This window comes from Phasianus colchicus, chromosome 38 (assembly GCF_987193195.1).
Source record: "Phasianus colchicus chromosome 38, bPhaCol1.hap1.1, whole genome shotgun sequence".
In the NCBI taxonomy this organism is placed as follows: Eukaryota; Metazoa; Chordata; class Aves; order Galliformes; family Phasianidae; genus Phasianus; species Phasianus colchicus.
In genome coordinates, this window is record NC_143473.1 from 1310821 (window position 1) to 1335739 (window position 24919).

General features: G+C 59.8%; 1 protein-coding gene across 1 annotated transcript in view; it reads left to right on the top strand.

Moving 5' to 3' along the window:
* SPTBN4 (spectrin beta, non-erythrocytic 4) overlaps positions 1-24919 on the top strand; it is a 95578-nt gene that overhangs the window by 56711 nt on the left and 13948 nt on the right. The window contains exons 19-28 of the mRNA XM_090129870.1: positions 2057-2311; positions 3456-3680; positions 6704-6793; positions 8550-8828; positions 10061-10191; positions 13988-14192; positions 17370-17989; positions 20012-20150; positions 21931-22015; positions 23679-23875. Of these exons, the coding sequence (XP_089985996.1) occupies positions 2057-2311; positions 3456-3680; positions 6704-6793; positions 8550-8828; positions 10061-10191; positions 13988-14192; positions 17370-17989; positions 20012-20150; positions 21931-22015; positions 23679-23875 (2226 nt within the window). The remainder of the gene's footprint in view (positions 1-2056; positions 2312-3455; positions 3681-6703; positions 6794-8549; positions 8829-10060; positions 10192-13987; positions 14193-17369; positions 17990-20011; positions 20151-21930; positions 22016-23678; positions 23876-24919) is intronic.

The window sequence follows — 24919 nt, forward strand, 5'->3', positions numbered from 1 at the left end:
CCACGCCCCCACTCCTGTCCCCAATGTCCCCACATCCCCTCCTCTGTCCCCATGTCACCGCTGTCCCCATCACCCAACTGCTGTTCCCGTGTCACCGCTGTCCCCGTGTCACTGCTGTCCCCACTGCTGTCCCCACAACCCCACTGACGTCCCCACATCCCCACTGCTGTCCCCATGTCACTGCTGTCCCCACATGACTGCTGTCCCCCAACATCCCCACATCCCCACTGCTGTCCCCACATCCCTACTGCTGTTGTCCCCAATGTCCCCACTGCTGTCCCCACATCCCTGCTGTCCCCACATCCCTGACATCCCCCCATCCCCTCCGCTGTCCCCATGTCACTGCTGTCCCCATGTCCCCACTGACAATCCTATACCTCCACTGACATCCCCCCGTCCCCACCACTGTCCCCACATCATTGCTGTCCCCAAAGTCCCCCCATCCCCTCCACTGTCCCCATGTCACTGCTGTCCCCACATCTCGGACAACCCCACATCCTCCACTGCTGTCCCCATGTCACTGCTGTCCCCACATCCCTGCTGTCCCCACATCCCTGCCGCTGTCCCCATATCCCTGACACCCCCCCATCCCCTCTGCTGTCCCCATGTCACTGCTGTCCCCAAAGTCCCCCCATCCCCTCCACTGTCCCCACATCCCTACTGCTGTCCCTATATCCCTGACATCCCCCCATCTCCACTGCTGTCCCCATGTCACTGCTGTCCCCACATCCCTGCCATCCCCCCGTCCCCTCCGCTGTCCCCATCACCCCACTGATGTCCCCATGTCACTGACATCCCTTGGTATCCCCCTTGCTGTCCCCCCATCCGCACCGCTGTCCCCATGTCACTGCTGTCCCCAATGTCCCCCCATCCCCACTGCTGTCCCCTGACATCCCCCATCCCCTCCACTGTCCCCACATCCCCACTGCTGTCCCCATGTCACTGCTGTCCCCATGTCCCCACTGACAATCCTATACCTCCACTGACATCCCCCCGTCCCCACCACTGTCCCCACATCATTGCTGTCCCCAAAGTCCCCCCATCCCCTCCACTGTCCCCATGTCACTGCTGTCCCCACATCTCGGAAAACCCCACATCCTCCACTGCTGTCCCCATGTCACTGCTGTCCCCAAATCCCTGCTGTCCCCACATCCCTGCTGTCCCCACATCCCTACCGCTGTCCCCACATCCCTGACATCCCCCCATCCTCACTGCTGTCCCCATGTCACTGCTGTCCCCAAAGTCCCCCCATCCCCTCCACTGTCCCCACATCCCCACTGCTGTCCTCTGACATCCCGGACAACCCCACATCCCCTCCACTGTCCCCTCATCCCCACTGCTGTCCCCACATCCCTACTGCTGTCCCCATGTCACTGCCATCCCCCCATCCCCACTGCTGTCCCCGTGTCACTGCTGTCCCCAAAGTCCCCCCATCCCCTCTACTGTCCCCACATCCCCACTGCTGTCCTCTGACATCCCGGACAACCCCACATCCCCTCCACTGTCCCCACATCCCTACTGCTGTCCCTATATCCCTGACATCCCCTCATCCCCACTGCTGTCCCCACATCCCTACTGCTGTCCCCATGTCACTGCTGTCCCCACATCCCTGACATCCCCCCATCCCTTCCACTGTCCCCACATCACTGCTGTCCTCTGACACCCCCCCATACCTCACTGCTGTCCCCACATCCCTACTGCTGTCCCCATGTCGCTGCTGTCCCCACATCCCTACCGCTGTCCCCATGTCACTGCCATCCCCCCATCCCCACTGCTGTCCCCATGTCACTGCTGTCCCCAAAGTCCCCCCATCCCCTCCACTGTCCCCACATCCCCACTGCTGTCCTCTGACATCCCGGACAACCCCACATCCCCTCCACTGTCCCCACATCCCCTCCACTGTCCCCACATCCCTACTGCTATCCCTATATCCCTGACATCCCCTCATCCCCACTGCTGTCCCCATGTCACTGCTGTCCCCTAACATCCCCCAAGCCCTTCCACTGTCCCCCATCCCCACTGCTGCCCCACCCCCATCACCTCCTTCTCCCCCTAGGAAGGGCAGCAGCTGCTTCAGGAGCGCCCGGCTCTGGCCGGCGCGGTGGGGCAGCAGCTGGCGGCGGTGCGACAGCGTTGGACGGAGCTGGAGAGCGCGGCGCAGGCGCGGGCGGAACGGCTGAGGGCGGCAGGGGCGGCTCAGAGGCTGCAGCGAGGCTACGCCGACCTGGAGAGGAGGCTGGGGAGGTTGGAGGAGCAGCTGAGGGCGGGGGGAGAAGGGGCGGCCCTGGGGGCGCAGCTCCGGAGGCTGCAGGTGGGTCTCAATGATGGGATTATGGCTGGGGAGGGGTGGGATTATGGGTTGGTTGGGGTGGGATTATGGGTTGGGGTGGGATTATGGGCTGATTGGGGTGGGATTATGGCTGGGGAGGGGTGGGATTATGGTCTGGGGTGGGATTATTGGCTGATTGGGGTGGGATTATGGCTGGGGAGGGGTGGGATTATGGGTTGGGGTGGGATTATTGGCTGATTGGGGTGGGATTATGGCTGGGGAGGGGCGGGATTATGGGTTGGGGGGATTATGGTCTGGGGTGGGATTATGGGCTGATTGGGGTGGGATTATGGCTGGGGAGGGGCGGGATTATGGGTTGGGGGGGATTATGGGTTGATAGGGGTGGGATTATGGCTGGGGAGGGGCAGGATTATGGGTTGGGGGGATTATGGGTTGGTTGGGGTGGGTTTATGGGTTGGTTGGGGTGGGATTATGGCTGGGGAGGGGCAGGATTATGGGTTGGGGTGGGATTATGGTCTGATTGGGGTGGGATTATGGGCTGATTGGGGTGGGATTATGGCTGGGGAGGGGTGGGATTATGGGTTGGGGTGGGATTATGGGTTGGTTGGGGTGGGATTATGATCTGATTGGGGTGGGATTATGGGCTGGGGTGGGATTATGGGCTGATTGGGGTGGGATTATGGCTGGGGAGGGGTGGGATTATGGGCTGATTGGGATGGGATTATGGGCTGATTGGGGTGGGATTATGGCTGGAGAGGGGCGGGATTATGTATAGGAGTGGATTATGTGTTGGTTAGGGTGGGATTATGCTTTGGATTGGGATTATGTGTTGGGGTGGGTTTAAGGGTGGGATTAGACGAAGGGCTGGACCCAATGGGATTAAGAGCTGGCTGGGATTAAACAAAGGGCTGGTTCCAATGGGATTAAGAGCTGGTTGGGATTAAACAAAGAGCTGGTTCCAATGGGATTAAGAGCTAGGTGGGATTAGATGAAGGGCTGGTTCCAATGGGATTAAGAGCTGCTTCCAATGGGATGAACGCCTTGTCGAACGGGATTACGCACGGCTTCCAACGGGATTAAGGGCAGGTTCAAATGGGATTACAGAGCGATCGCAAGAGGCCAAAGCCGTAATCCCATCCTAATCCCAGCCCCCTCCCCCCTCCAGAGCATGGAGTCTCAGGTGGAGCAGTGGTCGCAGGAGGCAGGGGAGCTGCGTGCAGCTGCGGCAGCGTTGCCCCCCGGAGCCCCCGGGGCGGAGGCGGTGGGGGAGCGGCAGAACGCGGTGGGGACGAGAATCGTCCGCCTGATCGAACCGCTGAAGGAGCGCCGCCGCGTCCTGCTGGCAGCCAAGGAGCTGCAGCAGCTGGGGCACGAGCTGGAGGATGAGCTGGTGAGATGGGGGGGTGGGATTGGGGTGGGATTATGGAGGGATTGGGGCGGGATTATGGTGGGATTACAGTAGGATTAGGGCAGGATTAGGATCAGGGTGAGATGGGATGCAGGTGGGGCACGAGCTGGAGGATGAGCTGGTGAGATGGGGGGTTGGGATTGGGGTGGGATTACGGCAGGATTAGGGTGGGATTATGGCAGGCTTGGGGTGGGATTACGATCGGGGTGGGATGGGATGCAGGTGGGACACAAGCTGGAGGATGAGCTGGTGAGATGGGGGGTTGGGATTGGGGTGGGATTATGGTGGGATTGGGGTGGGATTATGGCGGGATTGGGGTGGGATTAGGATCAGGGTGGGATGGGATGCAGGTGGGGCACAAGATGGAGCATGAGCTGGTGAGATTGGGGGTGGGATCAGGTTGGGATTGGGGTGGGATTACAGTGGGATTATGGTGGGATTAGGATCAGGGCGGGATGGGATGCAGGTGGGGCACGAGCTGGAGGATGAGCTGGTGAGATGGGAGGATGGGATTGGGGTGGGATTAGGGTGGGATTGGGGTGGGATTACAGTGGGATTATGGCGGGATTAGGATCAGGGCGGGATGGGATGCAGCTGGGGCAGAAGCTGGAGGATGAGCTGGTGAGAGTGGAGGTGGGATCAGGGTGGGATCAGGGTGGGATTGGGGTGGGATTACAGTGGGATTATGTCGGGATTAGGATCAGGGTGGGATGGGATGCAGTTGGGACACAAGCTGGAGGATGAGCTGGTGAGATGGGGGGTTGGGATTGGGGTGGGATTATGGCAGGATTACGGCGGGATTATGGCGGGATTACAGCGGGATAAGGATCAGGGTGGGATGGGATGCAGGTGGGGCACGAGCTGGAGGATGAGCTGGTGAGATGGGGGGTTGGGATTGGGGTGGGATTATGGCGGGATTACAGCAGGATTATGGTGGGATTAGAATCAGCGTGGGATGGGATGCAGGTAGGACACAAGCTGGAGGATGAGCTGGTGAGAGTGGAGGTGGGATCAGGGTGGGATCAGGGTGGGATTGGGGTGGGATTACAGTGGGATTATGGCGGGATTAGGATCAGGGCGGGATGGGATGCAGGTGGGGCACGAGCTGGAGGATGAGCTGGTGAGATGGGGGGTTGGGATTGGGGTGCGATTAGGGTGGGATTGGGGTGGGATTGGGGCAGGATTAGGATCAGGGTGGAATGGGATGCAGCTGGGGCACAAGCTGGAGGATGAGCTGGTGAGATGGGGGGTGGGATTAGGATCAGGGCGGGATTATGGCGGGATTAGGATCAGGGTGGGATGGGATGCAGGTGGGGCACAAGCTGGAGGATGAGCTGGTGAGATGGGGGGTTGGGATCGGGGTGGGATTATGGCGGGATCGGGGTGGGATTATGGCGGGATCGGGGTGGGATTAGGATCGGAGTGGGATGGGATGCAGGTGGGGCACGAGCTGGAGGATGAGCTGGTGAGATGGGGGGTTGGGATTGGGGTGGGATTATGGCGGGATTACAGCGGGATTATGGCAGGATTACAGCGGGATTATGTCGGGATTAGGATCAGGGTGGGATGGGATGCAGTTGGGACACAAGCTGGAGGATGAGCTGGTGAGAGTGGAGGTGGGATCAGGGTGGGATCAGGGTGGGATTGGGGTGGGATTACAGTGGGATTATGGTGGGATTAGGATCAGGGCGGGATGGGATGCAGGTGGGGCACGAGCTGGAGGATGAGCTGGTGAGATGGGGGGTTGGGATTGGGGTGGGATTATGGCAGGATTACGGCAGGATTATGGCGGGATTACAGCGGGATAAGGATCAGGGTGGGATGGGATGCAGCTGGGGCAAGAGCTGGAGGATGAGCTGGTGAGATGGGGGGCAGGATAGGGGTGGGATTATGGCGGGATTACAGCGGGATTAGGATCAGGGCGGGATGGGATGCAGCTGGGGCACAAGCTGGAGGATGAGCTGGTGAGATGGGGGGTGGGATTGGGGTGGGATCAGGGTGGGATTATGGTGGGATTGCGGTGGGATTAGGATCAGGGTGGGATGGGATGCAGGTGGGGTATGAGCTGGAGGATGAGCTGGTGAGATGGGAGGGTGGGATTGGGGATGGGATTAGGATGGAATAGGGGTGGGATTATGGCAAGATTGGGGTGGGATTAGGATCAGGGTGGGGTGGGATACAGCTGGGGCACGAGTTGGAGGATGAGCTGGTGAGATGGGGGGTGGGATTGGGATTAGGGTGGGATTATGGCAGGATTGGGGTTGAATTAGGGTGGGATTAGGGTCAGGGTGGGATGGGATGGGATTGGGTTGGGTTGGGGTTTAGGAGGGACAGGGATTGTAATGGGGACAGGATTGGGATGGGATTAGGATTACAATGGGGACAGGACTGGGATGGGATTGGGATTGCAATGGGAATGGGATGGAGATTGGGATTATAATAAGAATAGGATTGGAATTGGGATTACAATAGGATTGAGGATTGCAGTGGGGGGATTGGGATTGGGATTGCCGAGGGGGATTGGGATTGGGATTGGGATTGCAGTGGGGGGATTGGGATTGGGATTGCGGGGGGGATTGGGATTGGGATTGTGGGGGGGGATTGGGATTGCAGTGCGGGGGATTGGGATTGCGGGGGGGTGTTGGGATTGCAGTGGGGGGATTGGGAGTGGGATTGCAGTGGGGGGATTAGGATTGGGATTGCAGTGGCATTGGGATTGGGATTACAATGGGATTGGGATTGCAGTGGGGGTGGGATTGGGATTACAATGGGATTGGGATTGCAGTGGCATTGGGATTGGGATTACAATGGGATTGGGATTGCAGTGGCATTGGGATTGGGGATTACAATGGGATTGGGATTGCAGTGGCGGTGGGATTGGGATTACAATGGGATTGGGATTACAATGGGATTGGGATTGCACTGGCGGTGGGATTGGGGCTGTGGGTCAGGACGGGGGTTGGGCTGCAGCCCCCACCCCACAGAATCGCCCCGTTTCCCCCCAGCTGTGGGTTCAGGAGCGGCTGCCCCTCGCATCGCAGCAGGATGTGGGCACCGACCTGCAGAGCGTGCAGCTGCAGCTGAAGAAGAATCAGGTGGGATTGGGATTGGGATTGGGATTAGGGGGGGTTGGGGTGGGATTAGGGTGGAGGTGGGATTGGGTTTGGGGTTGGGGTTGGATTGGGATGGGAGTTGCGCTGCATTGGGGGTGGGGTGGGTTTGGGGTGGGATTGGGATTGGGATAGGGCTGCATTGGGGTGGGATTGGGGGTGGGGTGGGATTGGGGTGGAGGTGGGATTGTGTTTGGGGTTGGGGTTGGATTGGGATTGGAGTTGGGCTGCATTGGGGTTGGGGTGGGATTGGGGTTGGATTGGGATTGGGATAGGGCTGCATTGGGGTTGGGGTTGGATTGGGATTGGGATAGGGCTGCATTGGGGTTGGGGTTGGATTGGGATTGGGATAGGGCTGCATTGGGGTTGGGGTGGGATTGGGGTTGGATTGGGATTGGGATAGGGCTGCATTGGGGGTGGGATTGGGATTGGGGTGGGATTGGGATAGGTCTGCATTGGGGGTGGGATTGGGATTGAGGTGGGATTGGGATTGCGATAGGTCTGCATTGGGGGTGGGATTGGGATTGGGGTGGGATTGGGATTGGGATAGGGCTGCATTGGGGTGGGATTGGGATTGGGGTTGGATTGGGATTGGGATAGGGCTGCATTGGGGGTGGGATTGGGATTGGGGTGGGATTGGGATAGGTCTGCATTGGGGGTGGGATTGGGATTGAGGTGGGATTGGGATTGCGATAGGTCTGCATTGGGGGTGGGATTGGGATTGGGGTGGGATTGGGATTGGGATAGGGCTGCATTGGGGTGGGATTGGGATTGGGGGTGGGGTGGGATTGGGGTGGAGGTGGGATTGTGTTTGGGGTTGGGGTTGGATTGGGATTGGAGTTGGGCTGCATTGGGGGTGGGGTGGGATTGGGATGGGATTGGGATTGGGATAGGGCTGCATTGGGGGTGGGATTGAGATTGGGGGTGGGGTGGGATTGGGATTGGGATTGGTGTGGGATTGGGGTTGGGATTGGAATGGGGTCAGGATTATGAATGGTTGTGGGGTTGGAATTAAGATGGGGATTATGAATGGGCTTGAGGTTGGGATTAGGATTGGGATTATGAATGGGATTGGGGTCGGGATTAAGATTGGGATTACGAATGGGTTTGGAGTTAGGATTATGAATGGGATTGGGGTTGGGATTAGGATTGGGATTACAATTATGAGGTTAGGGTTAGGATTGGGATTATGAATGCTCTTGGGATTGGGATTAGGACTGTGATTATGAATTGTCTCAGCGTTGGAATTAGGGTTGGGATTATGAATGGTCTTGGGGTTGGGATTAAGATTGGGATTATGAATGGGTTTGTGGTCAGGATTAGAATTGGGATTACGAATGGGTTTGGGGTCAGTATTAGAATTGGGATTACGAATGGGATTGGGGTCGGGATTATGAATAGGTTTGAGGTCGGGATTACAAATGGCCTCGGGGTCAGGATTAGGATTGGGATTACGAATGGTGTCGGCATTAGGATTAGGATTGGGATTATGAACGGTCTCGGGGTTGGGATTAGGATTGGGATTATGAGTGGGATTTGGGTCAGGATTATGAATGGTCTCGGGGTCACGATTGGGGTCGGGATTATGAATGGTCTCAGGGTTGGGATTGAGATCCGGATTATGAATGGTCTCGGGGTCGGGATTAGAACTGAGATTACGAATGGCCTCGGGGTCGGGATTAGGATTGGGATTCCGAATGATCTCGAGATTAGGATTGGGATTAAGGCCCCATCCCCACAGACCCTCCGCCGGGAGCTGCAGGCGCGGCGCTGCCGCGTGGCCGAACTCCTGGATCGAGCCGCCGCCGCCGCCGCCGTGCGCTGCCCCGAGGCCGACGGCGTCCGGGAGCTGCGGGACAGACTGGGGGGGGCCTGGGGGGCTCTGCAGGAACGCAGCGAGAGGAGGCAGAGCGACTTGGATGCGGCCTTCAGGCTGCAGCAGTACTGCTGCGACGTCAGCGAGGTGGAGGCCTGGCTGGGGGAGCAGGAGCTGCTGCTGATGGGGGAGGAGAAGGGAAAGGTGGGGGTCGGGGATTGGGGTGGGATCGGGGTGGGATCGGGGTGGGGGTGGGGCTGGGATTGGGGTGGGATTGGGGTGGGGGAGCAGGAGCTGCTGCTGATGGGGGAGGAGAAGGGAAAGGTGGGGATTGGTTTGGGATTGGGGTGGGGGTGGGCTGGGGTGGGGATCGGGGATTGGGGTGGGAGTGCGGTGGGGTTGGGATTGGGATTGGGGTGGTGGTGGGGATGGGATTGGGGTGGGGCTGGGATTGGGGTGGGATTGGGGTGGGAGTGGGATTGGGTGGGGCTGGGATTGGGGTGGGATTGGTTTGGGATTGGGATTGGGGTGGGATGGGGCTGGAGAAGGAGGAGCTACAGCTGATGGGGGAGAAGGGAAAGGTGGGGATTGGTTTGGGATTGGGGTGGGGGTGGGCTGGGGTGGGGATCGGGGATTGGGGTGGGAGTGGGGTGGGGGTGGGATTGGGATTGGGGTGGGATGGGGCTGGAGGAGCAGGAGCTGGAGCTGATGGGGGAGGAGAAGGGAAAGGTGGGGATTGGGGTGGGATTGGGATTGGGCTGGGGCTGGGATTGGGGTGGGGTTGGGATTGGGGTGGTGGTGGGGATGGGATTGGGGTGGGAGTGGGGTTGGGATTGGGATTGGGGTGGGGGAGCAGGAGCTGCTGCTGATGGGGGAGGAGAAGGGAAAGGTGGGGGTCGGGGATTGAGGTGGGATTGGAATTGGGATTGGGGTGGGATTGGGATTGAGGTGGTGGTGGGGTTGGGATTGGGGAGGTGGTGGAGATTGGGATTGGGGTGGGAGTGGGGTTGGGATTGGGATTGGGGTGGGGGCGCAGGAGCTGCTGCTGATGGGGGAGGAGAAGGGAAAGCTGGGGATGGGGGTGGGAGTGGAGTTTAGATTGGGATTGGGGTGGGATTGGGGTTGGAATTGGGATGGAATTGGTTTGGGATTGGGGTGGGGGTGGGAGTGGGATGGGGGTGGGGTTGGGGTGGGGTTGGGGTTGGAATTGGGCTGGGGGAGCTGGAGCTGCTTCTGATGGGGGAGAAGAAGGGAAAAGTGGGGATGGGGGATTGCGGTGGGGTTTGGGATTTGGAGTCAGGGGTTGGGATACGTTTGCGTTTGGGGCAAAAAGCCGGGATTTGGGGTCAGTGCTCAGGGTTGGGATTGGTGGAAGATCCCCCCCATGAACCCCACTGCCCCCATAAGCCCCCCCCCTTACCCTCCCCCCCCCCCAGGATGAGCAGAGCACCCTGCAGCTGCTGCAGAAGCTGCTGCGCACGGCGCAGACGGTGGAGAATTACGCCGACAGCATCGCGCAGCTCTCGCGGCAGTGCCGCACCCTGCTGGAGATGGGGCACCCCCAGAGGTCAGAGGTCACCCCCAAACCCCCCCCATGTCACCCCCAAACCCCCCCCATAACGTCCCCAATGTCCCTGTGGTGATGAGACACCCCCAGAGGTCAGAGGTCACCCCCAAACCCCCCATAATGTCCCCAATGTCCCCATGGGGATGGGGCACCCCCAGAGGTCAGAGGTCGCCCCCAAACCCCCCCATGTCACCCCCAAACCCCCCCATAACGTCCCCAATGTCTCCATGGGGATGGGGCACCCCCAGAGGTCAGAGGTCACCCCCAAAACCCCCGATGTCACCCCCGACCCCCCCCCATAATGTCCCCAATGTCCCTGTGGTGATGAGATACCCCCAGAGTTCAGAGGTCACCCCCAAACCCCCCAGAAATGTCCCCAATGTCCCCATGGGGATGGGGCACCCCCAGAGGTCAGAGGTCAACCCAGACCCCCCCATGTCACCCCCAACCCCCCCCCATAATGTCCCCAATGTCCCCATAGGGATGGGGCACCCCCAGAAGTCAGAGGTCAACCCAAACCCCCCCATGTCACCCCCGACCCCCCCCCATATTGTCCCCAATGTCCCCATGGGGATGGGGCACCCCCAGAGGTCAGAGGTCGCCCCCAAACCCCCCCATGTCACCCCCAAACCCCCCCATAACGTCCCCAATGTCTCCATGGGGATGGGGCACCCCCAGAGGTCAGAGGTCACCCCCAAACCCCCCATAATGTCCCCAATGTCCCCATGGGGATGGGGCACCCCCAGAGGTCAGAGGTCGCCCCCAAACCCCCCCATGTCACCCCCAAACCCCCCCATAACGTCCCCAATGTCTCCATGGGGATGGGGCACCCCCAGAGGTCAGAGGTCACCCCCAAAACCCCCGATGTCACCCCCGACCCCCCCCCATAATGTCCCCAATGTCCCTGTGGTGATGAGATACCCCCAGAGTTCAGAGGTCACCCCCAAACCCCCCAGAAATGTCCCCAATGTCCCCATGGGGATGGGGAACCCCCAGAGGTCAGAGGTCACCCCCAAACCCCCCCTATGTCACCCCCAACCCCCCCCATAATGTCCCCAATGTCCCCATAGGGATGGGGCACCCCCAGAGTTCAGAGGTCACCCCCAAACCCCCCAAAAATGTCCCCAATGTCCCCATGGGGATGGGGCGCCCCCAGAGGTCAGAGGTCACCCCCAAACCCCCCCCATAATGTCCCCAATGTCCCCATGGGGATGGGGCGCCCCCAGAGGTCAGAGGTCACCCCCAAACCCCCCCATGTCACCCCCAAACCCCCCCCATAACGTCCCCAATGTCCCTGTGGTGATGAGACACCCCCAGAGGTCAGAGGTCACCCCCAAACCCCCCGATGTCACCCCCGACCCCCCCCTCATAATGTTCCCAATGTCCCCATAGGGATGGGGCACCCCCAGAAGTCAGAGGTCAACCCAAACCCCCCCATGTCAACCCCGACCCCCCCCCCATAATGTCCCCATGGGGATGGGGCACCCCAGAGGTCAGAGGTCACCCCCAAACCCCCCAGAAATGTCCCCAATGTCCCCATGGGGATGGGGCACCCCCAGAGGTCAGAGGTCGCCCCTAAACACCCCCATGTCAACCCCGACCCCCCCCCCATAATGTCCCCATGGGGATGGGGCACCCCAGAGGTCAGAGGTCACCCCCAAACCCCCCAGAAATGTCCCCAATGTCCCCATGGGGATGGGGCACCCCCAGAGGTCAGAGGTCACCCCAAACCCCCCCATGTCACCCCCAACCCCCCCCCCATAATGTCCCCAATGTCCCCGTGGAGATGGGGCACCCCCAGAGGTCAGAGGTCACCCCCAAAACCCCCATAATGTCCCCAATGTCCCCATGGAGATGGGGCACCCCCAGAGGTCAGAGGTCACCCCCAACCCCCCCATGTCACCCCCGACCCCCCCCCATAATGTCCCCAATGTCCCCATAGGGATGGGGCACCCCCAGAGTTCAGAGGTCACCCCCAAACCCCCCAGAAATGTCCCCAATGTCCCCATGGGGATGGGGCACCCCCAGAGGTCAGAGGTCAACCCAGACCCCCCCATGTCACCCCAACCCCCCCATGTCACCCCCGACCCCCCCTCATAATGTCCCCAATGTCCCCATGGAGATGGAGCACCCCCAGAGGTCAGAGGTCACCCCCAAACCCCCCCATGTCACCCCAACCCCCCCCATAACGTCCCCAATGTCCCCATGGGGATGGGGCACCCCCAGAGGTCAGAGGTCACCCCCAAACCCCCCCATGTCACCCCAAACCCCCCCCATAATGTCCCCATAGGGATGGGGCCCCCCCACAGGTCAGAGGTCACCCCCAAACCCCCCCCATGTCACCCCCGACCCCCCCCCATAATGTCCCCAATGTCCCCATAGGGATGGGGAACCCCCAGAGGTCAGAGGTCACCCCCAAACCCCCCCTATGTCACCCCCAACCCCCCCCCCATAATGTCCCCAATGTCCCCATGGGGATGGGGCACCCCCAGAGTTCAGAGGTCACCCCCAAACCCCCCAGAAATGTCCCCAATGTCCCCATGGAGATGGGGCACCCCCAGAGGTCAGAGGTCACCCCCAACCCCCCCATGTCACCCCCAAGTCACCCCCAACCCCCCCCATAATGTCCCCATTGTCCCCTTTGCCCCCGATGCCCCCCCACATCCCCATCACCCCCAATGTCCCCATCGACCCCAGTGCCCACCCACAGCCCCATCGTCCCCATCGTCCCCATCGTCCCCATCGTCCCCATCACCCCAATTTTCCCCTTTGCCCCCATCGCCCCCAATGTCCCCATCGCCCCCAATGTCCCCATTGCCCCCAATGCCCACCCACACGCCCATCACCCCCATTGCCCCCAATGTCCCCCCCATCACCCCCAACGTCCCCATTGTCCCCATCACCCCCATTGTCCCCTTTGCCCCCAATGCCCCCCCAATGTCCCCATTGCCCCCAATGCCCCCCAATGTCCCCATCGACTCCAATTCCCACCCACACCCCCATCACCCCCAACATCCCCTTCATCCCCAACGTCCCCATTGTCCCCATCACCCCCATTGTCCCCTTTGCCCCCGATGCCCCCCCAATGTCCCCATCACCCCAATTTTCCCCTTTGCCCCCATCGCTCCCAATGTCCCCATCGCCCCCAATGTCCCCATTGTCCCCAATGCCCACCCACATCCCCATCACCCCCATTGTCCCCAATGCCCACCCACACCCCCATCACCCCCATTGTCCCCTTTGCCCCCGATGCCCCCCCACACCCCCATCACCCCCATTGCCCCCAATGTCCCCCCCATCACCCCCAACGTCCCCATCGCCCCCCTTGTCCCCATTGCCCCCAATGTCCCCCCCATCGTTCCCATCACCCCCATTGTCCCCTTTGCCCCCAATGCCCCCCCACATCCCCAACAACCCCATTGTCCCCATTGCCCCCAATGTCCACCCACACCCCCATTGCCCCCAATTTCCCCATTGTCCCCATTGTCCCCATAGCCCCCAATGTCCCCATAGCCCCCAATGTCCCCATCGCCCCCAATGTTCCCATCGACCCCAATGCCCCCCCACACCCCCATCGCCCCCAATGTCCCCATCACCCCCAATGTCCCCATCACCCCCAATGCCCCCCCACACCCCCATCACCCCCCCCACCCCCCTCCCCCCAATCCCAGCGCCCCCACCGCCCCACACTGAGGCTGCGTTTAATGACTTCCCCTCTGCCCCCCTCCCTCCCCCCACCCCCTCCACCCCCACCCCTTAACCCCCCCCCCCCCCCATCTCCCCCCCCCCTCCCCAGCGAGGAGCTGAGCCGGCGGCAGTCTCGGGTGGACCGGCTGTACGTGGGGCTGAAAGAACTCCTGGAAGAACGCAAAGCAGCTTTGGAACAGCAGTGGTGGCTGCAGCAATTGGGGAGGGAGGTGGGGGACCTGGAACATTGGATCGCAGAAAAAGAGGTGGTGGCCGGATCACCCGAATTGGGGCAGGATTATGAGCACGTCACGGTGAGGGGTGGGATGGCATTCGGGGTCCTGGGGGGGTCCTGGAGGGGTGGGGGTGCTGAAGGTGGGTCCTGGAGAAAGAGGGATGGAAGGGGGGGGTCCTGAGGGTGAGGGGTGGGGGTTGGGTGTTGGGGGGTGGGTTTGTGATGGAGGTTGGTTTTGATGGGTGGGGGTTCCTGCTCTGTTCTTTTCACCTTGTTCTCGGGTTGTTCTTTGGGTTCTGGAGGTGTTCTTGGTTCATCTTGGAGGTCCTGGAAGTGTTTCTTCTTTATTGTTGGGTCCGGGAGGTGTTCCTTCCCTGTTCTTTGGGTCCTGGAGGTGTCCCTTCTCCAGTTTTGGGTCCTGGAGGTGTTCCTTCCCTGTTCTTTGGGTCCTGGAGGTGTCCCTTCTCCAGTTTTGGGTCCTGGAGGTGTTCCTTCCCTGTTCTTTGGGTCCTGGAGGTGTCCCTTCTCCAGTTTTGGGTCCTGGAGGTGTTCCTTCCCTGTTCTTTGGGTCCTGGAGGTGTCCCTTCTCCAGTTTTGGGTCCTGGAGGTGTTCCTTCCCTGTTCTTTGGGTCCTGGAGGTGTCCCTTCTCCAGTTTTGGGTCCTGGAGGTGTTCCTTCCCTGTTCTTTGGGTCCTGGAGGTGTCCCTTCTCCAGTTTTTGGGTCCTGGCGGTGTCTTTTCTCTGTTCTTTGGGTCCTGGCGGTGTTCCTTCTCCAGTTTTTCAGTCCTGGAGGTGTTCCTTCTCTGTTCTTTGGGCCCTGGAGATGCTCCTTCTCCAATTTTTGGGGCCCTGGAGGTGTTCCTTCTCCAATTTTTGGGGCCCTGGAGGTGTTCTTTCTCCAGTTTTTGGGTCCTGGAGGTGTTCCTTCTCCAGTCTTTGGGTCCTGGAGGTGTTCCTTCTCCAATTTTTGGGTCCTGGAGGTGTCCCTTCTCCAATTTTTGGGTCCTGGAGGTGTCCCTTCTCTGTTCTTTGGGTCCTGGAAGTGTTCCTTCTCCACTTTTTGGGTCCTGGAGGTGCTTCTTCTCCAGTTTTTGGGTCCTGGAGGTGTTCCTTCTCTGTTCTTTGGGTCCTGGAGGTGTTCCTTCTCCAGTTTTTGACTCCTGGAGATGCTCCTTCTCCAATTTTTGGGTCCTGGAGGTGTCCCTTCTCCAATTTTTGGGTCCTGGAGGTGTTGCTTCTTTGTTCTTTGGGTCCTGGAGGTGTTCCTTCTCCAGTTTTTGGGTCCTGGCGGTGTTCCTTCCCTGTTCTTTGGGTCCTGGTGGTGTTCCTGCTCTGTTCTTTGGGTCCTGGAGGTGTCCCTTCTCCATTCTTTGGGTCCTGGGGTTGTCCTTGATTCACTCCTGTGATCCTTAGGATGTCCTTGGTCCATCCTGGAGGTTCCTTCTCCTGTTCCTGAGTTCCTAGGGATGTCCATCGTCCAAGCAGGAGGTCCTGGAGATGTTTCTTCCCCTGTTTTTGGGTCCTACAGATGCTCCTTCTCCATTCTTCAGATCCTGGGGTTGTCCTTATTTCCATTCTTTGGGTCCTTGGGATGTCCTTGGTCCATCCTGGAGCTTCTAGAGACATTCCTTCTCCATTTTTGGATCCTGGAGGTGTTCTTTCCTTGAGTTCTAGAGTCGTTCCTTCTCCACTTTTGGGGTCCTAGAAACATTCCTTCTCCATTCTTTGGGATCCTACAGGTGTTCCTTCCCCATTTTTGGGGTCCCAGAGTCGTTCCTTCTCCATTTTTGGGGCCCTGGAGTCATTCCTTCCCCATTTTTTGGGTCCTGGAGTCGTTCCTTCTCCACTTTTGGGGTCCTGGAGTTGTTCCTTCTCCATTTTTGGGGTCCTGGAGTTGTTCCTTCTCCATTCTTTAGGTCCTACACGTGTTCCTTCCCCATTTTTGGGGCCCTGGAGTCATTCCTTCCCCATTTTTTGGGTCCTGGAGTCGTTCCTTCTCCATTTTTGTGGCCCTAGAGTCGTTCCTTCTCCATTTTGGGAGTCCTGGAGTTGTTCCTTCCCCATTTTTGGGGGATCCCAGAGTCATTCCTTCTCCATTCTTTGGGGTCCCGGAGTTGTTTCTTCTCCATTTTTGGGGTCCTAGAGTTGTTCCTTCTCCATTCTTTGGGTCCTACACGTGTTCCTTCTCCATTTTTGGGGGATCCCAGAGTCGTTCCTTCTCCACTTTTGGGGTCCTGGATTTGTTCCTTCTCCACTTTTGGGGTCCTGGAGTTGTTCCTTCTCCATTTTTGGGGTCCTGGAGTTGTTCCTTCTCCATTCTTTAGGTCCTACACGTGTTCCTTCCCCATTTTTGGGGCCCTGGAGTCATTCCTTCCCCATTTTTTGGGTCCTGGAGTCGTTCCTTCTCCATTTTGGGAGTCCTGGAGTTGTTCCTTCCCCATTTTTGGGGGATCCCAGAGTCATTCCTTCTCCATTCTTTGGGGTCCCAGAGTTGTTCCTTCTCCATTTTTGGGGTCCTAGAGTTGTTCCTTCTCCATTCTTTGGGTCCTACACGTGTTCCTCCCCCACTTTTGGGGTCCCAGAGTCATTCCTTCTCCATTTTTGGGGTCCTAGAGTTGTTCCTTCTCCATTCTTTGGGTCCTACACGTGTTCCTTCTCCATTTTTGGGGGATCCCAGAGTCGTTCCTTCTCCACTTTTGGGGTCCTGGATTTGTTCCTTCTCCACTTTTGGGGTCCTGGAGTTGTTCCTTCTCCACTTTTGGGGTCCTGGAGTTGTTCCTTCTCCATTCTTTAGGTCCTACACGTGTTCCTTCCCCATTTTTGGGGCCCTGGAGTCATTCCTTCCCCATTTTTGGGGGTCTTGGAGTCGTTCCTTCCCCATTTTTTGGGGCCCTAGAGTCGTTCCTTCTCCATTTTTTGGGTCCTACAGGTGTTCCTTCCCCATTTTTGGGGTCCCGGAATTGTTCCTTCCCCATTTTTGGGGGTTCTGGAGTCATTCCTTCCCCATTTTTTGGAGTCCTAGGGTCTTTCCCTCCCCATTTTTGGGGGTCCTGGAGCCATTCCTTCTCCTTTCTTCATGTCCCAGAGCCATTCCTTCTCTATTTTTGCATCCTGAGTCCATCCTTGGCTCATCCTTCAGATCCACAGCCATTCCTTCGCTCCTCACCGCGCATCCCACGCTCATCACCACCCCAACCTCTGCATCCCCCTCCCACCCCCATCCCCCCCCCCCCTCACCTCTCCCTCCTCTCTTCAGCTCCTCCAAGAGAAGTTCCTGGAGTTCGCCAGCGAGACGGGCAACGTTGGCCAGGAGCGCATCTCCGCCGTCAACCAAATGGTGGACGAACTCATCGACTACGGCCACGCCGACGCCGCCACCATCGCCGAATGGAAGGACGGAGTCAACGAAGCTTGGGCCGACCTCCTGGAGCTGATGGAGACCAGGGCTCAGCTCTTGGCAGCTTCTCACGAGCTCCATAAATTCTTCAGCGACTGCAGGGAGCTGTTGGGGCAGATCGAGGAGAAACGTCGACGGTTGCCCGAATTGACCCACGAACCTCGAGCGTCGGCCGGAGGGCTCCAAAGGGCGCTGGGAGCCTTCGAACGAGACGTGGAGGTGTTGGTGGGACAGGTGAGGCAGCTCCAGGAAGGGGCTGCCCAACTGAGGACCGTCTACGCCGGGGATAACGCCGAAGCCATCGCCAAGAGGGAGCAGGAGGTGCTGAAGGCGTGGAAGGAGCTGCTGGCAGCCTGCGAGGAAGGGAGGCTGCGCGTGGCCGATGCTGCGGAGCGCGTCCGCTTCGTGGGGGCTGCCAAAGAGCTGCTGGCGTGGATGGAGGGGCTGCTGGGGCAGATGGAGGCTGGGGACAGGCCGAGGTGTGGAGGGGTGAGGGGGTGGGGTGGGGTTCATCCGTGGGGATGGGTGTGGGGTCAATCGTGGGGATGGGTGTTGGGTCGGTTGTGGGGATGGAGATACGTGTGTTGGGTCAGCCGTGGGGATCTGGGTGTGGGGTCAGCCGTGGGGATCTGGGATTTGGATCAACCGTGGGGGTGGGTGTTGGGTCGGTTGTGGGATGGGGGTTGGGAAATGCGTTGGGTCAGCCATGGGGATCTGGGTGTGGGGTCAACCATGGGGGTGGGTGTTGGGTCGGTTGTGGGGATGGAGATACCTGTGTTGGGTCAACCATGGGGATCTGGGTGTGGGGTCAGTTGTGGGATGGGGGTTGGGTCAGTTGTGGGGATGGAGACACGTGTGTTGGGTCAGCCGTGGGGATCTGGGTGTGGGGTCAGTTGTGGGGGTGGGTGTTGGGTCGGTTGTGGGGATGGAGATACGTGTGTTGGGTCTGCCGTGGGGATCTGGGTGTGGGGTCAGTTGTGGGGATGGGTGTTGGGTCGGTTGTGGGGATGGAGATACGTGTGTTGGGTCAGCCATGGGGATCTGGGTGTGGGGTCAGTTGTGGGGATGGGTGTTGGGTCGGTTGTGGGGATGGAGATACGTGTGTTGGGTCAGCCGTGGGGATCTGGGTGTGGGGTCAGTTGTGGGATGGGGGTTGGGTCAGTTGTGGGGATGGAGACACGTGTGTTGGGTCAGCCATGGGGATCTGGGTGTTGGTCAGTTGTGGGGATGGGTGTTGGGTCGGTTGTGGGGATGGAGATACGTGTGTTGGGTCAGCCATGGGGATCTGGGTGTGGGGTCAACCATGGGGATGGGTGTTGGGTCAGTTGTGGGGATGGAGATATGTGTGTTGGGTCAGCCATGGGGATCTGGGTGTGGGGTCAGTTGTGGGATGGGGGTTGGGAGATGTGTTGGGTCAGCAGTGGGGATTTGGGTGTTGGATTACCTATGGGGATCTTCGTGTTGGGTCAACCATGGGGGTCTTCATATTGGGTTACGTATGGGGGTCTTCATGTTGGGCCACTTATGGAGATGGAGACACGGGTGTTGGGTCAACCATGGGGATTGGGAAGTGTGTTGGGTCAGCCATGGGGATCTGGGAGTTGGGTCAACCATGGGGGTGGGTGTTGGGTCGGTTGTGGGGATGGAGACACGTGTGTTGGGTCAGCCATGGGGATCTGGGTGTGGGGTCGGTTGTGGGGATGGAGACACAGGTGTTGGGTCAACCATGGGGATCTGGGTGTTGGGTCAGCTGTGGGGGTGGGTGTTGGGTTGGTTGTGGGATGGGGGTAGGGAAATGTGTTGGGTCAGCCATGGGGATCTGGGTGTTGGGTCAACCATGGGGGTCTTCATGTTGGGTCAAACATGGGGATCTTCGTGTTGGGTCAACCATGGGGGTCTTCGTGTTGGGTTACCTTTGGGGGTCTTCATGTTGGACCACTTATGGAGATGGAGACACAGGTGTTGGGTCAGCCATGGGGGATCTGGGTGTTGGGTCAACCTTGGGGTCTTCGTTTTGGGTCAACCATGGGGGTCTTTGAGTTGGGTCAACCATGGAGATCTTTGTGTTGGTGTTGGGTTACAGATGGGGGTCTTCATCTTGGGCCACTTATGGAGATGGAGACACAGGTGTTGGGTCAACCATGGGGATTGGGATCTGGGTGTTGGGTCAGCCGTGGGGGATCTGGGTGTTGGGTCAACATTGGGGTCTTCGTTTTGGGTCAGCCATGGGGATCTTTGAGTTGGGTCAACCATGGGAATGGGGACACGTGTGTTGGGTCAGCCATGGGGCTGGGTGTGATTTCACGTCCCACTCCATCCGTGTCCCCAAGAACCCATGTTCCATCCACGTCCCCAAGATCCCACGTCCCCAAGTTCTCCTCTCCATCCACGTCCCCAAGAACCATCCTCTCCAGACCATATGACCCACCCCACACCCCGGGGACCCCCATCCCACGGTGTGTGTGTGTCCCCCCACCATGGTCACACGACGCTGCCCTCAGGGATGTCACGACGGTGGAGGTGCTGATGACGTCCCACCAGGGCCTGAAGAGTGAGATGGAGGCAAAGGGCCGCAGCGTGGCTGCCTGCCTGGAGCTGGGTCGCGGCCTGGGGCTGGGACAGGGCCCTGCTGCTGAGGAGGTGACATTGGGGACGTTTTGGGGACAGTGGTGGCAGTAGCGGGGTGGTGGTGTCGGGGTGGAGATGTTGGGGGTGGTGGTTGTTGGTGGAGGAGAGTGGGGATGGTGGGGATAGCGGTGGGGTGGAGGAATTGGGGTGATGACATTGGGGTGGTGGTAAGGGGACACTGGGGACAGTGGGGACACTGGTGGGGTGGTGGCATTGGGGTGGTGACACTGGGGTCGTGATCATTGGTGGGGTGGTGGCGTTGGGGTGGAGATGTTGGGGTGATGACATTGGGGTGGTGGTAAGGGTGGGATGGGGACAGTGGGGACACTGGTGGGGTGGTGACATTGGGGTGGTGACGAGGGTGGGATGGGGATAATGGGGACAATGGGGACACTGGTGGGGTGGTGGCATTGGGGTGGTGACACTGGGGTCGTGATCATTGGTGGGGTGGTGGCGTTGGGGTGGAGATGTTGGGGTGGTGACACTGGGGTGGTGATAAGGGGGGATGGGGACAGTGGGGACAGTGGGGACACTGGTCGGGTGGTGGTGTTGGGGTGGTGGCAAGGGTGGCACGGGGACAGTGGGGACAGTGGGGACACTGGTGGGGTGATGACATGGGGGTGGTGGTAAGGGTGGGGTGGAGACAGTGGGGACAGTGGGGACACTGGTGGGGTGGTGGCAGTGGGGTGGTGATAGTGGGGTCGTGATCATTGGTGGGGTGGTGGCGTTGGGGTGGAGATGTTGGGGTGATGACATTGGGGTGGTGGTAAGGGTGGGATGGGGACAGTGGGGACACTGGTGGGGTGGTGGCATTGGGGTGGTGACACTGGGGTCGTGATCATTGGTGGGGTGGTGGCGTTGGGGTGGAGATGTTGGGGGTGGTGACACTGGGGTGGTGGTAAGGGTGGGATGGGGACAGTGGGGACACTGGTGGGGTGGTGGCATTGGGGTGGTGGTAAGGGTGGGGTGAGGACAGTGGGGACAGTGGGGACAGTGGGGACACTGGTCGGGTGGTGGTGTTGGGGTGGTGGCAAGGGTGGCACGGGGACAGTGGGGACAGTGGGGACACTGGTGGGGTGGTGGCATTGGGGTGGTGGTAAGGGTGGGGTGGGGACAGTGGAGACATTGGTGGGGTGGTGACATTGGGGTGGTGATGAGGGTGGGATGGGGACAGTGGGGACAGTGGGGACATTGGTGGGGTGGTGGCATTGGGGTGGTGACAGTGGGATTGTGATCATTGGTGGGGTGGTGACACTGGGGCGGTGACAAGGGTGGGATGGGGATAATGGGGACAGTGGAGACATTGGTGGGGTGGTGGCATTGGAGTGATGACACTGGGGTCATGATCATTGGTGGGGTGGTGACGAGGGTGGCATGGGGACAGTGGGAGCACTGGTGGGGTGGTGGCGTTGGGGTGGAGATGTTGGGGTGGTGGCAAGGGTGGGATGGGGACAGTGGGGACACTGGTGGGGTGGTGACATTGGGGTGGTGACGAGGGAGGGATGGGGACAGTGGGGACACTGGTGGGGTGGTGACACGGGTGGTGACACTGGGGTCGTGATCATTGGTGGGGTGGTGACATTGGGGTGGTGACGAGGGTGGGATGGGGATAATGGGGACAGTGGGGACACTGGTGGGGTGGTGACGTTGGGGTTGTGATCACTGGTGGGGTGAGGACAACGGGGACACCGGTGGGGAGGTGGCATTGGGGTGGTGATAAGGGGACGATGATATTGGGGTGGTGACAGTGGGGTGGTGGCACCGTGGGGTCCCCTCACCCCCCGCCCCCCAGGTGAAGGCGCTGGTGGAGCAGCTGCTGGCCAAGAAGCAGGAGGTGGCCGAGAAGTGGGAGAAGCACTGGGAGTGGCTGCAGCAGAGTGAGTGCGGGGCGGGGTGTGGGGCGGTGCTTTTGGGGCTGCTGCTCCCCTCCCTCCATCCCTCACTTCCACCTCTCCCTCCCCTCCCTCCATCACCCCACCACCCCTTCACTCACCTCACTGACCGTCCCCTCCCTCCCTCTATCCCTCCATCCCTCCCCTCCCTCTCCTTTCTCCATCCCTCCCCTTTCTCCCTCCATCCCTCCCTTCCCTCTCTCCCTTCTCTCTCTCCATCCCTCCCTCCATCTCTCCACCACCCCATCACTCACCCCACTGACCCTTCCCTCACTTCCTCTCTCCCTCCATCTCTCCCTTCCATCTCTCCACCCCTCCCTCCATCTCCCCATCACCCATCCCTCCCTCCATCCCTCCCTCCATCCCTCCCTCCATCTCCCCATCACCCATCCCTCCCTCCCTCCATCCCTCACTTCCATCTCTCCCTCCCTCCCTCCATCACCCCACCACCCCTTCACTCACCTCACTGACCGTCCCCTCCATCCCTCCATCCCTCCATCCCTCCATCCCTCCATCCCTCCATTCCTCCATCCATCCATCCCTCCATTCATCCATCCCTCCCCTCCCTCCCCTTTCTCCATCCCTCCCCTTTCTCCCTCCCTTCCTCCCTTCCCTCTCTCCCTCCCTCCCTCCATCCCTCCCTTCCCTCTCTCCCTTTCCTCCCTCTCCTCCCTCCCTCCATCTCTCCACTACCCCATCACTCACCACACTGACCGTCCCTTCCCTCCCCTCCTTCCCTCCCCTCCTTCCCTCCCCTCCTTCCCTCCCCTCCTTCCCTCCCCTCCTTCCCTCCACCCCTCCCTTCCATCTCTCCCTCCCCTCCCCCCTCTCTCCCTCCATCTCTCCCTTCCCTCCCTCCCCTCCCACCTTCCATCTCTCCACCACCCCATCACTCACCCCACTGACCCTTCCCTCCCTTCCTCCCTCCACCCCTCTCTCCCCTCCTTCCCTCTATCCCTCTCTCCCTCCATCCTTCACTTCCATCTCCCCCTTCCCTCTCTCCCTCCCTCCATTTCCCTATCACCCACCCTCTGACCCCTCCCTTCCACCCCTCCCTTCCACCCCTCCCTTCCACCCCTCCCTTCCACCCCTCCCTTCCACCCCTCCCTTCCACCTCTCCCTCCCTCCATACCCCCATTACCCACCCTCCCTTCCCCTTCTCCTCTCCCTCCCTTCCTCTCCTCCCTCCCTTCCTCTCCTCCCTCCCTTCCTCTCCTCCCTCCCTCACTTCCACCCCTCACTTCCATTTCTCCCTCCTTCCCTCCCTCCCTCCATCTCCTCGTTACCCACCCCTCCTCCCCTCCCTCCTCCCCTCCCTCCTCCCCTCCCTCCTTCCCTCCCTCCTTCCCTCCCTCCTTCCCTCCCTCCTTCCCTCCCTCCTCCCCTCCCTCCTTCCCTCCCTCCTCCCCTCCCTCCTCCCCTCCCTCCTCCCCTCCCTCCTCCCCTCCCTCCTCCCCTCCCTCCTCCCCTCCCTCCTTCCCTCCCTCCCACTCCTCCCTTCCATCCCTCCCTCTCTCCCTCCCTTCCATCCCTCCCTTCCCACTCTCCATCCCTCCCCCCACCACCCCACCACCCCACCTCCCACCCCACCGACCCATCCATCCATCCTTCCACCCCACCCCACCCCGTCCGTCCGTCTGTCCGGCAGCTCTGGAGGTGCAGCAGTTCGCTCAGGACGCGGTGGTGGCGGACGCATGGCTGACGGCTCAGGAGCCCCTGTTGAGGAGCCAGGAGTTGGGGGGCAGCGTGGATGAAGTGGAGCAGTTGATCCGCCGCCATGACGCCTTCCGCCGCGCCGCCGCCGCCTGGGAGGAACGGTTCAGCTCCCTGCGGCGCCTCACCACCGTATGGGACCCCCAAATTGGGGAGGGGGGGGGAGTAGGGGGAGAGGGGGGGTGTGGGGAGAATCGAGGGGGGGTGAAGGGTGGGGGAAGCCAATATATGGGGGGTACTGATGGATGGGAATGTTAAAGGAGGGGGAATCCGAAAATGTGGGGAGTAGGGATGGATGAGAAACCCCAAAGGGTGGGGGATCCCAAAATGTGCGGAGTAGGGGTGGACGGGAATCCTAAAACAAGGGGAATCCCAAAATGTGGGGAGCAGGGATGGATGGGGAACCCCAAAGGGTGGGGGATTCCATAATATGGGGGGCACTGATGGATGGGAATCTTAAAACAAGGAGAATCCGAAAATGTGGGGACCTGGGATGGATGGGAATCTTAAAACAAGGAGAATCCCAAAATGTGGGGAGCAGGGATGGATGGGGAACCCCAAAGGGTGGGGGATTCCATAATATGGGGGGCACTGATGGATGGGAATCTTAAAACAAGGAGAATCCGAAAATGTGGGGACCTGGGATGGATGGGAATCTTAAAACAAGGAGAATCCCAAAATATGGGGAGCAGGGATGGATGAGAAACCCCAAAGGGTGGGGGATCCCAAAATATGGGGGGCACTGATGGATGGGAATCTTAAAAGAGGGGGAATCCGAAAATGTGGGGAGCTGGGATGGATGGGAATCTTAAAACAAAGGGAATCCCTAAAGGGGGGGAGCTGGGATGGATGGGGAACCCCAATGGGTGGGGGATTCCAAAATATGGGGGGCACTGATGGATGGGAATCCTAAAACAAAGGGAATCCCAAAATGTGGGGAGCTGGGATGGATGGGGAACCCCAAAGGGTGGGGGAATCCAAAATATGGGGGGCACTGATGGATGGGAATCTTAAAAGAGGGGGAATCCCAAAATGTGGGGAGCATGGGTGGATGGGAATCTTAAAACAAGGGGAATCCCAAAATGTGGGGAGCACGGATGGATGAGAAACCTCAGAGGGTGGGGAAATCCAAAATATGGGGGGCACTGATGGATGGGAATCCTAAAACAGGGGGAA